At 46.2% G+C, this 17,309-nt stretch overlaps 1 protein-coding gene across 6 annotated transcripts in view; it reads left to right on the top strand.

Annotated features, from left to right (window-relative positions):
- SCLY (selenocysteine lyase) overlaps positions 1 to 17,309 on the top strand; it is a 951,200-nt gene that overhangs the window by 473,266 nt on the left and 460,625 nt on the right. For all 6 annotated transcript variants that reach the window (XM_069618226.1, XM_069618229.1, XM_069618227.1 and 3 more), the window contains one exon: positions 16,815 to 16,851. In XM_069618226.1, the coding sequence (XP_069474327.1) occupies positions 16,815 to 16,851 (37 nt within the window). The remainder of the gene's footprint in view (positions 1 to 16,814; positions 16,852 to 17,309) is intronic.

Raw genomic sequence — 17,309 nt, 5'->3', positions numbered from 1 at the left:
CCTTGTGACTCAGACTGTTCTATTGATTCTCCATTTGCCTATCGATTCGATCTGCCTGCTCATCCGTGTACCGAACCAGCCTGCCTCCGGACTCCTCTCTTGCCTGCCGATTCTATCTGCTTGCTCACCTGTGTACCGAACCAGCTTGTCACAGGACTCCTCTCTTACCTGCGGATTCATCTGTCCTCCTACTCGAACGCCAAGTCAACTGCCTTGACTCTTCGGTGTACGGATTCGGAACACCACTTTGTTCATTAGCAGGATTGTCATCATACCATCACTCCTGTCTGTTGGAAAGTCCATCACACCCAGTGTATTACCTGAGAGCGTTGAACTTGCGACTGTCCATAACCTGCTCTGAGGCTGTTAGGCGTCCTCGTGCCGGCGGGATAGTATCTGGACTAGAATGCCTCCCTTCGTCAAGGCGTCCTCGTACCGTCGGGTTAGGGATAGGATACACTGCGTGTCATGCAACTGCAAGGTATTTCCCAACCCAAGAAGTGGTAAGTGCTGTTCCTTGTGATTCTATTTCTGGCTCCTCATTCTTTCTTGACTTATCTGGTTTCCTATGTATTGTAGATTACATCTCGATCCAACCATCTACTTGGGGTCGACCCCGACCTGTTAGAGTATTGTCTCTTGTTAGTGTTACGGTCTTGCTCTATTATTGTTTCCTTGAATGATTGCCTTGATTTTCCATAATCTTTCCTTTTTTCCTCTGCAGTGCCTGGTCTTCGTGTGGTTTTCCTCATCTTTTGACTAATTGATCCCTCTGTAATTTACCTTGTGTGTTCAGAGGGTTACATTGGTAGAAAGAACTCAATGGCTACACAACGGGTACAAGTCGAGTTCTACCTTGTATTCTGGCACCCATCTTTCAATCACTGCTAATCTGTTGGTGCCTTCTTGTTTTGCTGTCCTTTTTCCCACCTTAAGCAGCCCTCTGGCCTCTTTTCCTTTGCAGTTGATTTATTTATTTATTTATAAAGCGCTTTACACCAAGGCACTGTACAATGGAACAACAAAATACAGAGTAATAACAACAAATAACAGTGTGAGCATAGTGGCAACTTGAATCATTCAACAACAAAACAGTGCAAAGAGCAATTTACTGAGAGGGGGGAGAAGTGGAGTGCGAACAGGGGAGTGAAGGGAGGGGCAGGGAAGGATTAGGTGAGAGTAGAAGGAAGGGCGATAGAGTGTAAAATAGAAAAGGGGAAGGTGGAAAGGGAGGGGTGAGATTAGAAGAGGGGAAAGACTGGGGGGAGTAGAGAGGGCAGGGGGGGCTTCAAGGTGGGGAATGGAGGAGGAAGGATTTAAGGGAAGTGCAAAATGAGATGAGGGTAGTGGAAGAGCGGATTGAGAGGGGGAGAGAGTTCCAATGCAGAGGAGCAAGAAGTTGGAAAGAGCGGAACCGGGAGGAAGCGCAAGGGGAAGGAGGTACACAGAGCAGGAAGCGGTCAGCAGACCGGAGGGAGCGAGAGGGGGAGTAGAAGGAGAGAAGGGAGGAGAGATAAGGGGGGGCAAGACCGTGAAGGGATTTGAAAACAAGGCAGAGAAAGTGGAATTTTAGTTGTAGGTGGAAAGGTAGCCAGCCTAGTCGAGAGAGCGAAGAGGAAATGGAGTTGCGAGAGTTAAGGAGACAGAGGGTTCGAATGGCAGAGTGGTATATAGATTTAAGAGGGGCAAGCTGAGATGAGGGAAGACCGAAAATTATAGAGGAGCAGTAGAAGAGGCGGGAAAAGATGAGTGAGGAGATTAGGAGCTTGGTAGCATGGAATGTGAGGGAGGGACGGATTTTGCGAATATTGTAAAGGTGGTATCTGCAGGAGTGGGAGGTGAGCAAAATGTGTTGCGAGAAGGTGAGAGAAGAGTCAAAATGCGAGCATGAGTGGAGATAGGGAGATTGGAAGGAGGAAAGTGGATGAACGGGGGAGGAGAGGAAGGGGGAAGAGTTAGCGGGGAAGAAAAGGACTTCAGTTTTATCCATGTTAAGTGAGAGAAAGCGTGAGGACATCCAGTTCTTGATGGCTGTGAGACAAGAGGAGAGTTTAAGGTGGAGGTCAGGTGTGAAGGAGGAGAAAGAGAGAAAGAGTTGGGTGTCATCCGCATAGAAATGATTGGAGATGCCAAAGGAGGAGATGACAGGGGCAATGAGGGAGGTATAGAGAGAGAAGAGGAAAGGGCCAAGTACAGAGCCTTGAGGAACACCGTAAATCAGAGGGAAGGAAGGAGAGGTCTAGCCTCCCCATGAAACAACAAAGGAACGAGTTGAAAGGTAAGAGGAGAGCCATTTTAGAACAGGACCTTTGAACCCGAAGGAGGAGAGAGTGTGGAGCAGGAGAGGATGATCGACAGTGTCAAAAGCGGCAGAGAGATCAAGGAGAATAAGTATGGAGGATTGCTTCGCATGGCGAGCAGAGAGGAGCGAGTTGAGAATCGAGGTGAGAGCAGTTTCAGTGGAATGTTTGGGACGGAAGCCAGATTGGAAAGGAGGAAGGAGAGAGGAAGACCAGACAAAGGACGAGAGCTGAGAGTAGGCAAGGCGTTCAAGGAGTTTAGAAAAGAAAGACAGAAGAGAGATAAGTCTGTAGCTGGCAGTGAGCAGTGGATCAGCAGAGGGTTTCTTAAGAATAGGAATGATCGTTGCATATTTGAAAGCAGAGGGAAAGATAGATGAGGAGAGGCAGGAGTTGAAGAAAGTGGTAAGGTAAGGGTTAAGAAGAGGGTACATTTTTGGGATGAGAACGGAAGGGAAAGGGTCAGAGGGGGCGGCTGTGGGGTGGGCTTTGGATAGAAGGGAGGATACTTCGGCAGGGGAAACAGATGAGAAAACAGACATGCTGGAAGGAGGAGAAGAGAGGGAGTCAGAAAGGGAGTTAATTTTTTGTCTGAGTGTGATGATTTTAGAGGAAAAGTAGTTGGCGAAGTCAGAGGGAGAAAGTGTGGAATTAGATGAGGGGTCCGGAGAGGCAGGAAAGAGGAGGCGGGAAAGAGTTTGAAAAATCCGACGAGGTTGTGAGGCTTGAGACTGTAGAAGGTTAGAGTAGTAGGTGGATTTGGCCGTAGCAAGGCAAGAGTTGTAAAGTGCATGGTAGGAGAAGTAGGAGGTTTGATTAGAGAGCGAGGGAGTTTTGAGCCAAAGTCTTTCAAGGCGCCTGAGAAGGTGCCGCATAGAACGAAGATGGGAGGTAAGCCAGGGTTGAGGAGGTTTCTGAGTGGGGCGGAAGAGAGAAAGGGGATAGAGATGGTCAAGGGCAGTGGAGATGGAAGATGAGAGGGAAGCGAGAGCATCATTAGGAGAGAGTAGTGCAAAGTCATGGTGAGATGGAAGAGACGAAGAGCAGGTGTCAGAGAAGAGGGTAGTGTCGAAATCACGCAGGTCACGACGTGAGTAGATTGGAACTGAGGGATTTTTAATAGTGGAAGAAGAGCGAGGAGAAAGGGAGAACAAGAGTAATGCGTGGTCAGAGAGATAGACAGGGAAAGAGGAGACAGGGGAGGAGGGATAGGAGGAGTTGAAGATGAGGTCAAGAGTGGAACCAGAGGAGTGAGTAGGGGAAGAAGGAAGGGGGGAGAGGAGGTAGGAATCAAGGATAGAGAGGAGGGGAGAAGATTGAGGGGGAGAAGGAAGATGGATGTTAAAGTCGCCAAGCACAGTTAGAGGGGAGGGGGAGGGAGAAATAAGTGAGAGGAGGTGATCTAGGTCTTCGAAGAAGGAGGAGAGAGGGCCACGGGGACGATAGATGATCAGGAAGGAAATAGGGTGGGGAGAGGAGAATGATTTGTAGAGGACTTCAAAGGAAGGGAAGGAGGGAAGAGATGGGGATGAAGAGGAGGAGGTGTATTTGGGGTTATACAGGAGAGCGACACCTCCACCGCGGCCAGAGGGGTGTGGAGTATGGCGGAAAGAGGAGGAAGAAGTCGTTAGGGAAGCTGGGACAGAGGTATTATGAGGGGGAATCCAGGTTTCAGTTAGGCAGAGGAAATGAAGGTTAAGACGAAAGAATAGATCAAGTGTCGCCGCGGTTTTATTACAGATGGATCTGGCATTCCAGAGAGCAGTATTGATGTGGTCAGCATGGTTGGAAGTGGGAGGATAGAGAAGGTGAGGGTGGTGAGAAAGAGAGGGAGGGTGGCTAGGAGAGCGGGGGAGAGGATAGTGGAGGGGGCTAGGCATCAGGAGGAGCGAGGAGAGAAGGGAGAGGAGTAGAGGGCAAGGGGGAGAGGCGGAAGGAATAAATGACGGATCGCATAGGGTCAGGGGGAGTAGGTAATGGGTAAACAAGTTGGGAGTCCAAGTGAAGATGGCACAAAAGTGGACTCAAGTCAGTGGTGTGAGACAGCCGGGAAGGGCTAAAGGAGTCAGAAGGTGCAAGATCGCTTGACTGAGATTGGAGGAGACCAGGTGATTGAGGCGGGAAGATGGGGAGGAAGATCTGAATTGTAGCAGGAGGTCACGGGTCTAGTGCTGAGAGTTTACCGGCAGGACCCAATTTGGTCAAAAGGAGTAAGCACTCAAGGGCGTGGTTGTAGAAGAACTGCTGTCTGCGGCGAGAAGGAAAGTAGCAGTTTAAGGCCGCTTTACCAGAGTATGAGCCAACAGGTTATAAGGTGGAAAAAAGGCCGATGCAGAGAGAAGTCCAGCCAACGCCCAGAGATATATAGGAGTAGGAATGCGAGGTGATGATAGGGGAAGACCAGCAGACTGTGGTGGGTGGTATGAGAGCAGAATGAAGGAGGTTACCACAACGCCGGGCCACAGTTCATTCCACCACTCAGGAGGAGCTGTAGCTGAATCCAGGTGCGGTTGGAGTTTCGCCAGAGCTCAGTGCAGTGGAAAAGGGGCCGTTAAGGAGGCGCCTCAGAATCACAGTGGGGTAGGAAGGTGGAGGACCCAGGAGGAGATGCAGGGGGAGGTCCCAGGGGATCCGAAGACTGATCCACGGAGAACTTCAGAGCTGCGGAAGGGATGCACAGTGCTGCCTTGTCTCAGCCCAGGAATAGGGGCGGCGACAGGAGGAGATACCAGGCAGATCCAACTCTGGCACAGTGGGCGAGAGGGGCTGGTGAATGGACGGAGTGCACCGAAGCTGCAGAATGGACACACAGATTTGCCTCGATGATATCCGGACTCTGGAGCCAGCACAGCTGATGGATACAGGTTTGGCCAGAAGATTTGGTGCAGAAGAGGCTCACAAAGCGGCGATGTTGGTTAATCACCAGGACTCCTTGTATGGAAGAGGGGGGTCGGGCCCCGTGTGCTGAAGAGGAGCTCGGTGGTCGGGAGAGATCCCAAGTTGGATTAGGTGCTGGCTAGGTAGATGGCTGTGACTCAGAGAGGTGCTCCGATGGCTGCAGAGGGCGAAAGGAGGGTCAAGGGGATAGTCCCTAGCTTCAGGTGTGCAGTGGTGGCGCTCCGGTGGTTGCAGGGAGAGATGGAGGGTCAATGGGAATGTCCCTGGTGTCAGGTGAGCGGGGATGACTGCCGCCTTAGAAGAGAGCGAGGCGGGAGGGGTCCCGCAGGGCCGGCCTGACGAAGCGGGAGAAAGCTGAACCGGAGCTCAGGCTGAAGCCGAAGACCCTCATCGTCTGCTGGGGCTCTGAGTGAGGAAGCAGTGGGCCCAGACCCAGAACTGCAGCCGCGCCAGAATTCGTGGCAGCTGCTCTTGGACCTCCGACCAGGGAGAGGTGCGCCGGGGGCAGCACAGGGCGCGAGGAGAACCCGGGGATTGCCGCCGGTACCTGGTCCGCAGTGGTGGGTGGGGGCGACCACAGCCCCGGAACCGCTGACCCTCGCCGTCGGCTGGGGCTTAGAGTGAGGAAGCAGAAGGCCCAGACCCGGGACTGCAGCCGTGCCAGAATCCGTGGCAGCTGCACCCGGACCTCCGATCAGGGAGAGGAGCTCCGGGGGCAGCACAGGGCGCGTGGAGAACCCAGGAGTTGCCGCCGGTACCTGGTGCGCAGTGGTGGGTGGGGGCGACCGGAGCATGCAGAGCCGGTACGAAGGAGGAGTGGAAGGCGGCCGTGGAGGGGCTCAAGTTAGTGCTGATCCAGACGGACCCAGCCCACGTCGTCCGCTAGGACTCCGTGCGTAGAAGAGGAGGGACCGGGCCGCGTGGAGGTTGGTGGAGGGAGAGACCCCGATGCCGGTCCGATGCTGACTCCGTGGGCGGCCGGTTGCACAGGCGGGTGGAGGATCCAGGGGTTGCCGCTGGCACCGGAGCGCGAGGCTGGAGGGAATGACTGCCGCCCAAAAAGCCCAAGAAGTCTTCAAGGCGGGAAGGGTTCCCACAGGGCCGGCCTGGTGGAGGAGCAGGAGGAGGTCGTCCCGAGGATCAAGCCGATGTCGGAGAAAGCGGATCCGATTTTCGCTGGTAATGCAGCCAGAGGATTCCCAGAAGGTAAGAAACAGGAACGGAAGGGGGAAGATTGCAGAAATTGCAATTTAAACTGCTTTATCTGTAAAATAATTCAGCCTGATTGAGGAGATGCAGGCTCAGGCAGCCTTGCTCACGCGCCCCCTGGTGGTTGAACAGGTGCAAGTGGATCTAGGTCACGTGACCTAAGCACCACCCACCTTATTATCACTGTCTCTTCCTTTCTTCTCTTAACTCTTAGATCAAGGGCATCCGAAGTGAAGGGCAGACCAAGGAAAGGGCAATTCATGCATTCAGTCCAGACTCAGGACCAGAACCCCTGGCCCTATTAACATCAGAAAAGCTACCCTGAAAATGTGTTTGACTCCTCTCTCAGAACAACCTATTCCTACCATCAACACTCATAGCCAACCACGCCGCTCATCACCAACATCATGAACTCTGCATTGCAGCAACCTCACACATGTCACTGTACACCCCATCATCCATCATTACACATAAATTGATGCTCACCAGTGTCTGCTTAGCAATCAACCATGCAGCTGACATTGCTACATGCCAACATTTCCCTCAGTAACTTCAACATCCCTGGCAACCCAGCAACCAAATCAATGAATAAAGATCTCCACTGCATACTTTACAGAATGAACCTCACACAGCACAGGAAAGAACCAACTCACCGCATAGGTAATATCCTCAACCTCATCATCACTACACTGCCCACCCTTCATCACAGATGTCCTATTGTGCACGACTGACTGGACCATCTGTCTATACCCTTTGAGATTAGTCACACCACACCTCTCAAGCAAACCCATTGGAAACCAAGCAATCAAGCCTTCAGATCCTTCAAGAACTTCCCAGTGGGGGCTCTGACAGAAGACATCACCAAACTCTACGTCACATGGGCTGATGTACCTCTGAAGGATCCAGGACTGAAACTCGCTTCTCCAAGAACTCAACACCACCCTCACAAACCGCATCAACCACCATGCCCCAGTGAAATAGTGCACCCTCAAGCCTAAACCTTCAGCACCCTAGCACACTCAAGAACTCAACCTCAACAAGCTGACCATCTGAAAACAAGAAACGAATTAGTGAAAATCCTGCAGCGCATCCAACCTTGCTGTGCTAAAAAATCTCTGTTCTACACATAGGGTGACTGAACAACACTGCCAAGGGCAACTACTACCAAAAAAACCCAAAGTCAACAATTAAATAAAAGCCCTCTTCAAAACCATCAAGCACTGCATCAATCATGTGTGTGACTCGCCTATAGCACACTCCATCGAAGATTTCACCACCATCAACTCTTTCTTCATCAACAAGATCAACATGATCCGCCACCGAATAGACACCAACGCCACAACTGACGGCACACTACACATCCCATCTCGAAAAACCACAACTACCTGGACAACTTTCAAGACACCAACTATGGAAGACCCCCTGCCACCTAAGCATCACTCAAGGCCACATCGTATGTGGATGACATCCTCCCTGCCTCCTCACTCAAGACCCTTGCGACTGAAGCACTCCTCCAATAACTGACAATGTTCAACACCTCCCTAACTCAACGCACCTTACCCTCGACCCTCAAGACCGGACAAATCCTCCCGCTTCTTAAGAAACCAACACTGGACCCTGACTATCTCAGCAACTACCGCCCATTGCCCATCTTCCCTTTCTAGGTAAGATCCTTGAGTAAGCAGTAGCCACGCAACTCCTCCAATACATTGAAGCCAATAACCTCCTTCAGTCCTACCAATCTGGCTTCAAACCCAGCTGCAGCACAGAAATGGCTACCATCATGGTGTGGATGATGCCCTTAAAATCCTCTGTGATGGTCATCCTTTCCTCCTAGTTCTCCTTGACCTCTCAACAGCATTTGACACAGTAGTCCACCAGAAAATCACGACAATCTAAATCGCTGCATGGGGATCAGCTTGATCGTCCTGTGCTTGTTCAAATCCTACCTTGCGAGCCGCCAACATTACTCATGGATTCTTCCAGATCACCAACTATACCCCTCACCTGTGGAGTTCCACAAGGATCCATCCTGTCCCCCGTGATCTTCAATCTTTACATGGAACTGCTCGCTATCCTCCTCTCTCCACACAACATCCACATTTACCAATACGCAGATCTACCTCAAGATATCCTCCATCAAAGACATCCAAAGGCTCAAGGCCTGCCTCACATTGATCCAATCCTGAATGTCCAGTGCTTACCTGAAGCTCGACCCCTCCAAGACTGGATTACTTCTGCTGATCAACAACATCGAACACCCTGATCCAGACCTGGCTTTCTGCTATGAACCTCGAGGTATTCACACCCTAGCTAGCCCTCTGTGCCAAGACACTTGGGTTCAACATCGACAGACACCTCACATTCAAACAGCACAGAGCAGGAAATGCACAAATGGCGTGGTACCAATTTTCTCTCCTGCAGAAAATCAAGCCCTTCATTCCAAAAAAAACAACTTCAGATCCACGGTCCAAGCCTTTGTCTTCTCCCACCTGGATGGCGGCAATGCCCGTTTGAAATGCTTTCTGGCAACTACACTGGCACCCCTGAAATGTTTCCTGCATGCTGCTGCAAGACTCATTAAAGGACTCTGAAAATTTGACCACATCACCCCGGGCCTCATCGAACTGCAGTGGCTCCCACTGCAATCCTGTATCATCATCAAATCCTGTTGCATCATCTACAAGGCTGTCATTCTGAATTCTGCATGCTACCTCACTGAGAAACTCAGTATCTCTGGAGGCCTGCGATCCACCAATAGTAAGGAAATGCATAGACATGAATTGCGACAGTGCAGGTAGGAAAGAACCAGATGACAGGCCTTCTCTGTCTACGCTCCAAGACTCTGGAGCCTCTTCCCTGTCGACATCAGACTTGCCCACCACTTCTACAGTTCACTTAAGAGCTCAAGACCTTTCTCTGCAAGGAATGGCTCCTCCTCAACACCTAGGTCCACACACCCTGGACTACCCACCCTACCTGAGACTCAATGATCTGTTCACTACTGTCTTCCCCCCATGCTGCCATTTGCCCACCCTCTCCTGTTAGCTCCCTGCTCCTTTTCCTCAGCTTCCCTCGCTGTTTTCTTCCCCCTATGAAAGCTCTCTGTTGCTTCCCGAAGCTAGGTCCATGCTCAATAAATACCATAATAATAATAAGAGACTGTCTGACGATATTTTACAAATGACAACTATAAAATACATAGAGACATTGCCATAAGAGAACCACCAGAAGGGAGAGACATTTTCCTAGTATAACGTTAGTCAAATAGTGGTAGAATCAGTTAGTTAGTTTTGGACGGAGGCCATCTTCATTTCGGAATTCTGATTGACGAGCACCTTAAGTTATTTGTATAGACAATGAAACGCCTATAGCGATAGGGAAAGATGGACCTTATTCTTATTGTTTGAATAGACCACACTCAAATTGTCCTTCAAGTGTCCGCCTGCTTCTTCTAACCCGCCACAGCTCAGGGAGTGTACTGCACCAGGTTCTTGCTCGACCTTGCGGCTCACGGTTGCTCTGCTTTCTGTGTTTTCTTTGCGCATAAGCTTGGGACATGTTCTCATTTTAGACGTGGGCTACACAGATTCGCCAACTGACATTGTACATTTAGTTACATTCTTCCACCTTATAGCACAAAAAAGGTCTGCATGACCTGAAGGGGTGTTCAAGCCACATTTCTAATTGGGTTTGAAACCCCGAATGACCTGGGTAGTTAATACCAGGTCTTAAAGGGGATGACTGTCCTGCGGAATCCACTCCATCCACGCTCTGGAAATCAAATCGGGTAGTGGCTGGGCCAACCCAGTAACTAGCTACTTGTCCTGCTGACATATAAAAGGATCTGGAATCACACCACTCTTGCCTCCAGCCTCATTCCCTGCGCTTAGTCTTTCCCCAAGATCCTCTTGCAGCCTACTACCAGAACCTCCAACTCAGTCTGAATCTCCCCTTCCTAGTATGTCCCTTTTGTACTTTGGTTACTCCTCTCCTGAAGCCCGTCGGATGGAACGTCTGCACGCACTTTTCTGTCCTTATTGATGTTAGGGGTGGGGGGGTGATTGGTTAATGTGTAATTATTTTCCCCCTCCGCGGTATAGTATATTGCTGTGCAAGATTCGCATGGATGCTTTTAAAAACCAGTCTACCATTTTGTGTTTCTTTTGTGTATGAGTTTGCAAATGCACTCCAGCGCCAGTGGACCTCAGCAGAGGGACCCTTGGTGAGCTATGTAAGTGCTTCAGCTTGCGATCATATTTTCAAGGAGGGCTGGCTTCTGTACCATGCTAAGTCCGATGTGGGGAGGGGTGCACAGTCACACAAAAGGGCACATGTCCTTTAGCAAGGCACGTAGCACTTTTACCGGGCATCTGACTGCAAGTGATGCTGACCAGAGAATTCTCCCCATTACCCCCCTCCCTCACTGAGCCATCATCTTCTTTCTTGGGGGAGACTGCTGGTCCCTTTGGTCACCCCATCAGATGTCCGAAGAATAAGGCATGGGACTTTGTCACAGGATGTATACGTGACAAAATGTATTCTATCTATTGGACTCTTGATCACGTCTTGTCTCACTATGTGAGTTATGCAGGTGGAGACTTTTATTTCTTATCTGACAGCAAATTGTACTTATTAGAGCTATAAAGTTGAGTATTTCTTCTTGCAGAACAGTTGTCAAAATTAATTTTTGTGGGCTCATCTGCATCTGTTTCATTGTTTTCTGCTAAGAGTCCATTCTATTTTGAAATTTCAATAAAGGACGATTTGTAAACAGTGTGCCTAGCATGCATATTGTATTGTATTCTTTTTTACCTATGATCCCAATCTGCGATCCTGCTGCAACTCCCTAAATGACGGCTCTGCATCACCTGATAGCCCACAACTTATGCAATTTGAAAAATATCAAATAAATGTGCTGCGCTGGGTCAATCAAATACAAACAAATCTGTCCATTGTTGATACTGCATTTAATATGAAGTTGCTAGGAAATCCAAATATTCTTTACATTAATCACGTTGCCGACAGAAACAAATTGCTGCAAGTGCATGTGTTTCCCCCTTGTGGGTTTCGTCAAGGCCAGCTTCCAAAATTAAACATAAATTTCTTGAAAATCAAGGTTTCCTGAATTATGTTTCTTTCTGACTGAAGTAAATACCAAAGCAGTTCTACAGAAATGCCCTAGTCAAATTCCAAATTGTCCAAAAATCATTTACAAAAGGCGTTTCCCTTCTCACTAAGGTCGATTCCAAGGATGGAGTTTATAGTACAAGAGAGACTTGGGAAAAGAGAAGATTAAAGCCAAATTCAAACTATCCTAGTCATCAATGACCATATATGCTTTCCATATTTAAACAATTCCCTACCAATTCTAAGGATATTCTAGTTACAGATTTTATATTATTCATAGACCATTGGCAAAAAAGTGCTTCCTTGTTATATTCCCAAGTCCTTCATACGTTAATTTGAAACTGTAAAACAATTATACAAACGTCCATCAGAAATAAATCTTTATAATCATTCTTGTGAATTCCTGTAAATCAATATGTAAAATGATGTGTTCAATCTCATTCATAGTACCATATCAATGATTTCACCCGGTTCCGCTGCAAAATAATGTGCGGAAAATACTGTTTATTCAGTCACCATAACCAAGTAACTTCTAATTGTATTTATTCTGACCTAACCCGAAGTAATCGTAATCCGTTCTTACCTTATACTATAACCAAAACACCCTTCTCTAGTTCTTTCAAAATCTTGGTGTTCCGCATGTAACATCGGTGAGAAACCTGAGGATCTTCTCACTTCTAATCCCTTTGGTTCCTTTATGCAGGTGGCCAGGAAAAGGCCATCGCTTTGGATCCTTCCCCTGGTGGTGGACAAGTGAGGGAGGATCACCAGGATAGAGGGTCCCCGCGATTGGAGGTGAGAGGCCCAGGGGTAAGACAGAGTATTGTACATCCTCCTATTTGGAAGGAACCCTTTCTCAGAAGTGGTAATAGGATATTGTTCATCTAGTTCCATGGTTTCTGAGAAAGCCAGGAATCGGTATCATGTCAGCCAGGTTAAACACAGGAAGAGAACGAGTAGAGATGGGATACCTAGGAGTAAATCTTGGTATCACCCTTATCTTCACAATAACCCACCTAATCTTTCCCCGACCTTTGTGTCATTGTTAAAGTGTTCCACTTCCCTCACCCGTTGACATGCATAGTAATACGGAGACGAGGAAGAGGCAACTGGGAGCGGTGAAGATTACCTCCAATTACCATTTAGGTACTGGGACGAAGAAGAGGCCTGAAGGTCAGGCATGTCCCATAGACTTGCTTAATTATGGTCAGGCAAGGCAAACCCTTAACCTACATCTGCATCCTATTAGTACCACACCGGTGTACAAAGGGTGGGGCTGCAGGAAGAGAAGGCAATTCCAGGGAGAGCGAGTTGGAAGGAGAGTTGAAATGCCCGAGTTACACAGGACCAGCTGGAGGAGGACGACATGCTGAGACGTTGAGGGTTTGCCAGTTAAAGCAGCAAGAAGAAACGTGGAGAGGGAGTTTTGTCTCCAAGGAGCCAGAGAAGTCCATGAAAGGGAGCCGGGAGCATGTTATTCTCTTTTGAAGTGTTGTCAAGAGAAGGCTTTGTTTCTCTGGGCTGAAAAGGGAGCCCAGGAGTGTCTGAGGAACAGTCGTGAGACCCTGACCTCAGAGGGAAAAGACGTTAATTGGGAAAGCCAGGAAAACACAACTGTTGAGTCAAATGCAATAAGAAATCCGGTCGCGCAAGAAAGAAAGATGTGTTTGTTGGAACCTCTGAATGCTGTTGATAGAACAATGAACCGATGCATAGTTCCAGAGTTGTCGCATGTATGAAAACCCATTCTTGAAAGTCTATGTATGAATCTAAGAAACCTCATAAGAGAAGGGGGAGCTGTGTGCGGAAACGAAGTGGGAGCAAAATAGAGATACGAAAAGGGGGAGCTATGCAAGAAACGAAGTGTGAACAAACATCCCCAAAAGACTATTAAGAGTGAAAAACACATATGAATGAAACAGAACCCTTTGTTTCCTTAATTTGAATGAGACAAACTACACTACGAATATTGAATACCAAACAAAATAAATTAAAGCAATTTAACACCACGATTGAAACAGAACATGTTGCACTTAATGAACACTGAAGTTAGTGAATCAAGTGAAAATAACTTATTTTGAATGCAAGATGAATGAACTATGAAAAAGCTATCCTTATTGAACACTGCATTGAGTATAACAAGCCAGCTGGCCTTCGTTGAATACGGAGTTGAAAAGGAAAGACCAAGAGATAATGTGTGAAACAAAAGCCACGTCTATAGCAAATCACTGTGGTAAAAGTTGTGAAGCTGCACTCTAAGAATTGTTCATTCCATTACATACTGAACTCTGAAGAAAAGCTGAAAACTTGCGTGACCTGTAATGGGTGGACATGTAGTCTAAAACTGCGCCTTGACCAGAAAACTTCTTTTTGCCAATGAAGAAGCTTGCTGTGGTGAAAGCGGGAAACCAAAAACTGATAATCATCAGACTCGGGGAAGCAAACCCTAAGCTTTGGTATCTTGGAACTGTTTCTCCCTGGCATTGTCTTCAAGATATTTCCTCCTGATAGTGACACTAAGCTTGGGGAAGGGAACCCTATGTTTTGGTGTCCTGGAATGGTGTTGAACTTGGGGGAAAGGCACCCCAACCTTTATGAAACTGTATTTCTTCTAATGTTTAATGGAAGACAAATTGAACTTTGTGATGAATTTATGAACATTTGGGAAAGGAAGCTGAAGAGTAAGCTAGAGCTGGAAGCTGCTCAGAACTTTGTTTGAAATACTATTTAAGTTATGGATGATATGCCTACACATTGTATTAGTTGTGAGGGAAAATATAGGATTTGGACATAGACTTTTAAGTTGAACATACTGACACAGACTTACCTTTGTTTCTTTAGGTAGGAAAATCCCACCTTAGTATAGGGCAAGTTATGCCTTAATCCATCCTGACCTTGTCTTTAATAAATCATAGTTTAACTTTGAATCTGTCTGTGTCTCCTTCCTTGATGCCAACATTACACACCATGTTCGCCATTTTGGGATTACTTATGTGCAAATGACTTTGCATTCTGCTATGTGATGACGTCATGTGTGATTAAGTCATGTTATTAAGACATGTGATATTCAACGTATTTAAGATCAGCCTTTCAAAAGGTGTGGATGATTTTAATGTATTCATACCTCGAGATGTAGAGTAATGGCATGCTATTGATTGCTAACCTCATGATAATGAAGCTTTGGGCAACCGCATAACTCATAATTGCTCATTGTGTACTCAACGACCCACAATCGGATCTGTGTCTAACATCCCACGATAAATGATTCACCCTGGAAAATATCACTTCCTGATATTGTGCATATCCTATCCATATCGGGTCTATTGCATTCCTGGCCCTGATATCGTATGGGTTGTTAGCTACACAATGTGCTAACATTAATGACGTGATTGAGTAAAGGCTCATTATTATCATGAGGTTACCAATAAATAGCATGGCTGTACTCTATATTTTTCAAGGTATGAATACATTAGACTCATCTACACCTTTTTAAAACATGCAGATTTTAAATACATTGAATATCAGCATACGTCTTAATAACACGACGTTATCACACATTATGTAGCAGAATGTGACATAATTTGCACATTAGGAATCTCAAAATGCCGACTGCAATGGTACATACTTCTGACGGGATTTTGAAAGAACTAGAGATGGCCATTTTGGTTACAGAATAAGGTAAGAAGGTATTAGGATTTCTTTGGGTTAGGTCAGAATAAATACAATTAGATGTTACGTGGATATGGGGACAGAATACACAGTACTTTCCTCACATTATTCTGCAGCGGATCCAGGTGAAATGGTTGATATGGTACTCTGAATGAGATCGAACACATAGTTTCAGAAATATGAGAATCGAGAGATTACATGGTTTGGTAAGTACATATTGATTTATAGGATTTCACAATAATTATTTTAAAGATTGATTTCTGATGGACGTTTTTATAATTGTTTTACAGGTTCAGATTCCCATTTGAAGGACTTGGGAATATAACAAGAAGCACTTTTTGCGAATGGTCTATGAATAATATAAAATCTGTAACTAGAATATATTTAGAATTGGTAAGGAATTGTATAAATATGGAAAGCATGTATGATCATTGATGAATAGGATAGTAGGAATTTGATGATTTTATTTTCTCTTTTCGTCTCTCCACTATAGCCTTGGAATTGACCTTGGTGAGAAGTGAAATGTCTTTTGTAAATGATTTTTGGACAATTTGAAGTTTGTCTTTGGCATGTCTGTAGAATTGCATTAGTATTGACTTCAGTCGGAAAGAAATCTACTTCAGGAAACCTTGATTTTCAAGAAATATACATTTCATTTTGTAAGCTGATCTTGACGAAACCCAAAAGGGTGAAACACATGCACGTTCACCAATTGGCTTGTGTCAGTAATGTTCTTAATGTAAAGGATATTAGGATTTTCTAGCAACTTTATGCTAAATTCACTATTAACAATGGACAGATTTGTTTGTATTTGATTGACCCAGCACAGCACACTTATTTGATATTTTTACATTTTAACACTCTTTTATCTTCCCAGGCCAACAGGCATTTTGATGCAAAAATATAATGTTAATTACGTGCTGACACCAGAGAACGTTTTGCATAATGCCATTTGTACTAGATGCTAAGACCCCTTGGTGTTTCCTCTCTTCCTTAAGAAAAACCATGTGCACTATTTCGCAAACATAATACTGTCTGTAACAAACACTTCATAGCGAAGTTTCTATTAGATTAACACATGAATCAGGATTTTTCATCCAAACCTTTTTTCTGAATCCTTCATGAGATGTGTGATAAATAAAATGTCTATTAGGTGTCTATATTCTTCTTGTAAGGTTTTTTAGATCGACAGGTATGCTATTTGCTCATAACCTGATGAGAGAGGCTTCAAGGGCCAAGCGGTAGGGTACTGTGCAAGTAGGCATACGTACAAGTTACTCCTAGTCAAACATTCCTCTTCTACATTATCAACCCATGCCCTACCCTCTAGTCTGTGTTCATACACTTGGGATAATAGGGAAAAGTAAACCAACCTGTTGGGAAGCAGGCCTACTTTATACCGATTGTGCTGTGTTTGGGAAGGTTGTTATGCATTTGCTGACAGTTATTACAATGTCCTTTGTCTTTCCCCAGGAAAATGCTCTGATCTTTTCCTTTGCTTAGAGATAGGATGGGTGTCCCCTCATCACCTCTTCAAAGAGCAAGGATGACTGTTGAACTAATAGTACAAAAGCTGCAGCATTAAGTAATTTGCATTTTTCATTCCAGCACAGAGAACACCCCGATGATTGCTGGCCTTGGAAAGGTGAGCTTTAACACTACTCATTAACCTTACTGGTAGTCAACACCTGTTCTGGGCAGGCTGTATGTCTCTGCAAATCTAGGCTCTATGTAATTCTAATCAAGTTTGATATACACCCTCTTGCCATTGAAGGCCCACTAACATTCCCAATCATCCCACTATAGTATCTCCACCAATTGAATAATGGGCTTTAACCTGCCATCCAATGTAATGCCTTCAAAATGCCCTTTCTCAGGAAGGAGCACTCACATTTACTGTACCTAATACCTGCCACCCATCAAATAGGCTTTAGTATATCACTTCAATATCATGAACGCCTCTATCATCATTCCTAAAACATTGTCCCCTCTGGTATGTCCTAAGAGTTTGTATCAACCTTTCCCATGTACAGTAGGTATGAGTTTAGGAGTAGCTATTACGTTAATATCCTTTACATCTTGTGAGTAAATAGTAAAATATCT

This window comes from Ambystoma mexicanum, chromosome 10 (genome assembly GCF_040938575.1).
Source record: "Ambystoma mexicanum isolate Mex_15411 chromosome 10, UKY_AmexF1_1, whole genome shotgun sequence".
Classification (NCBI taxonomy): Eukaryota; Metazoa; Chordata; class Amphibia; order Caudata; family Ambystomatidae; genus Ambystoma; species Ambystoma mexicanum.
Note: the sequence above shows the minus strand (reverse complement) of the source record. Positions and strands in the feature narration are given on the sequence as shown.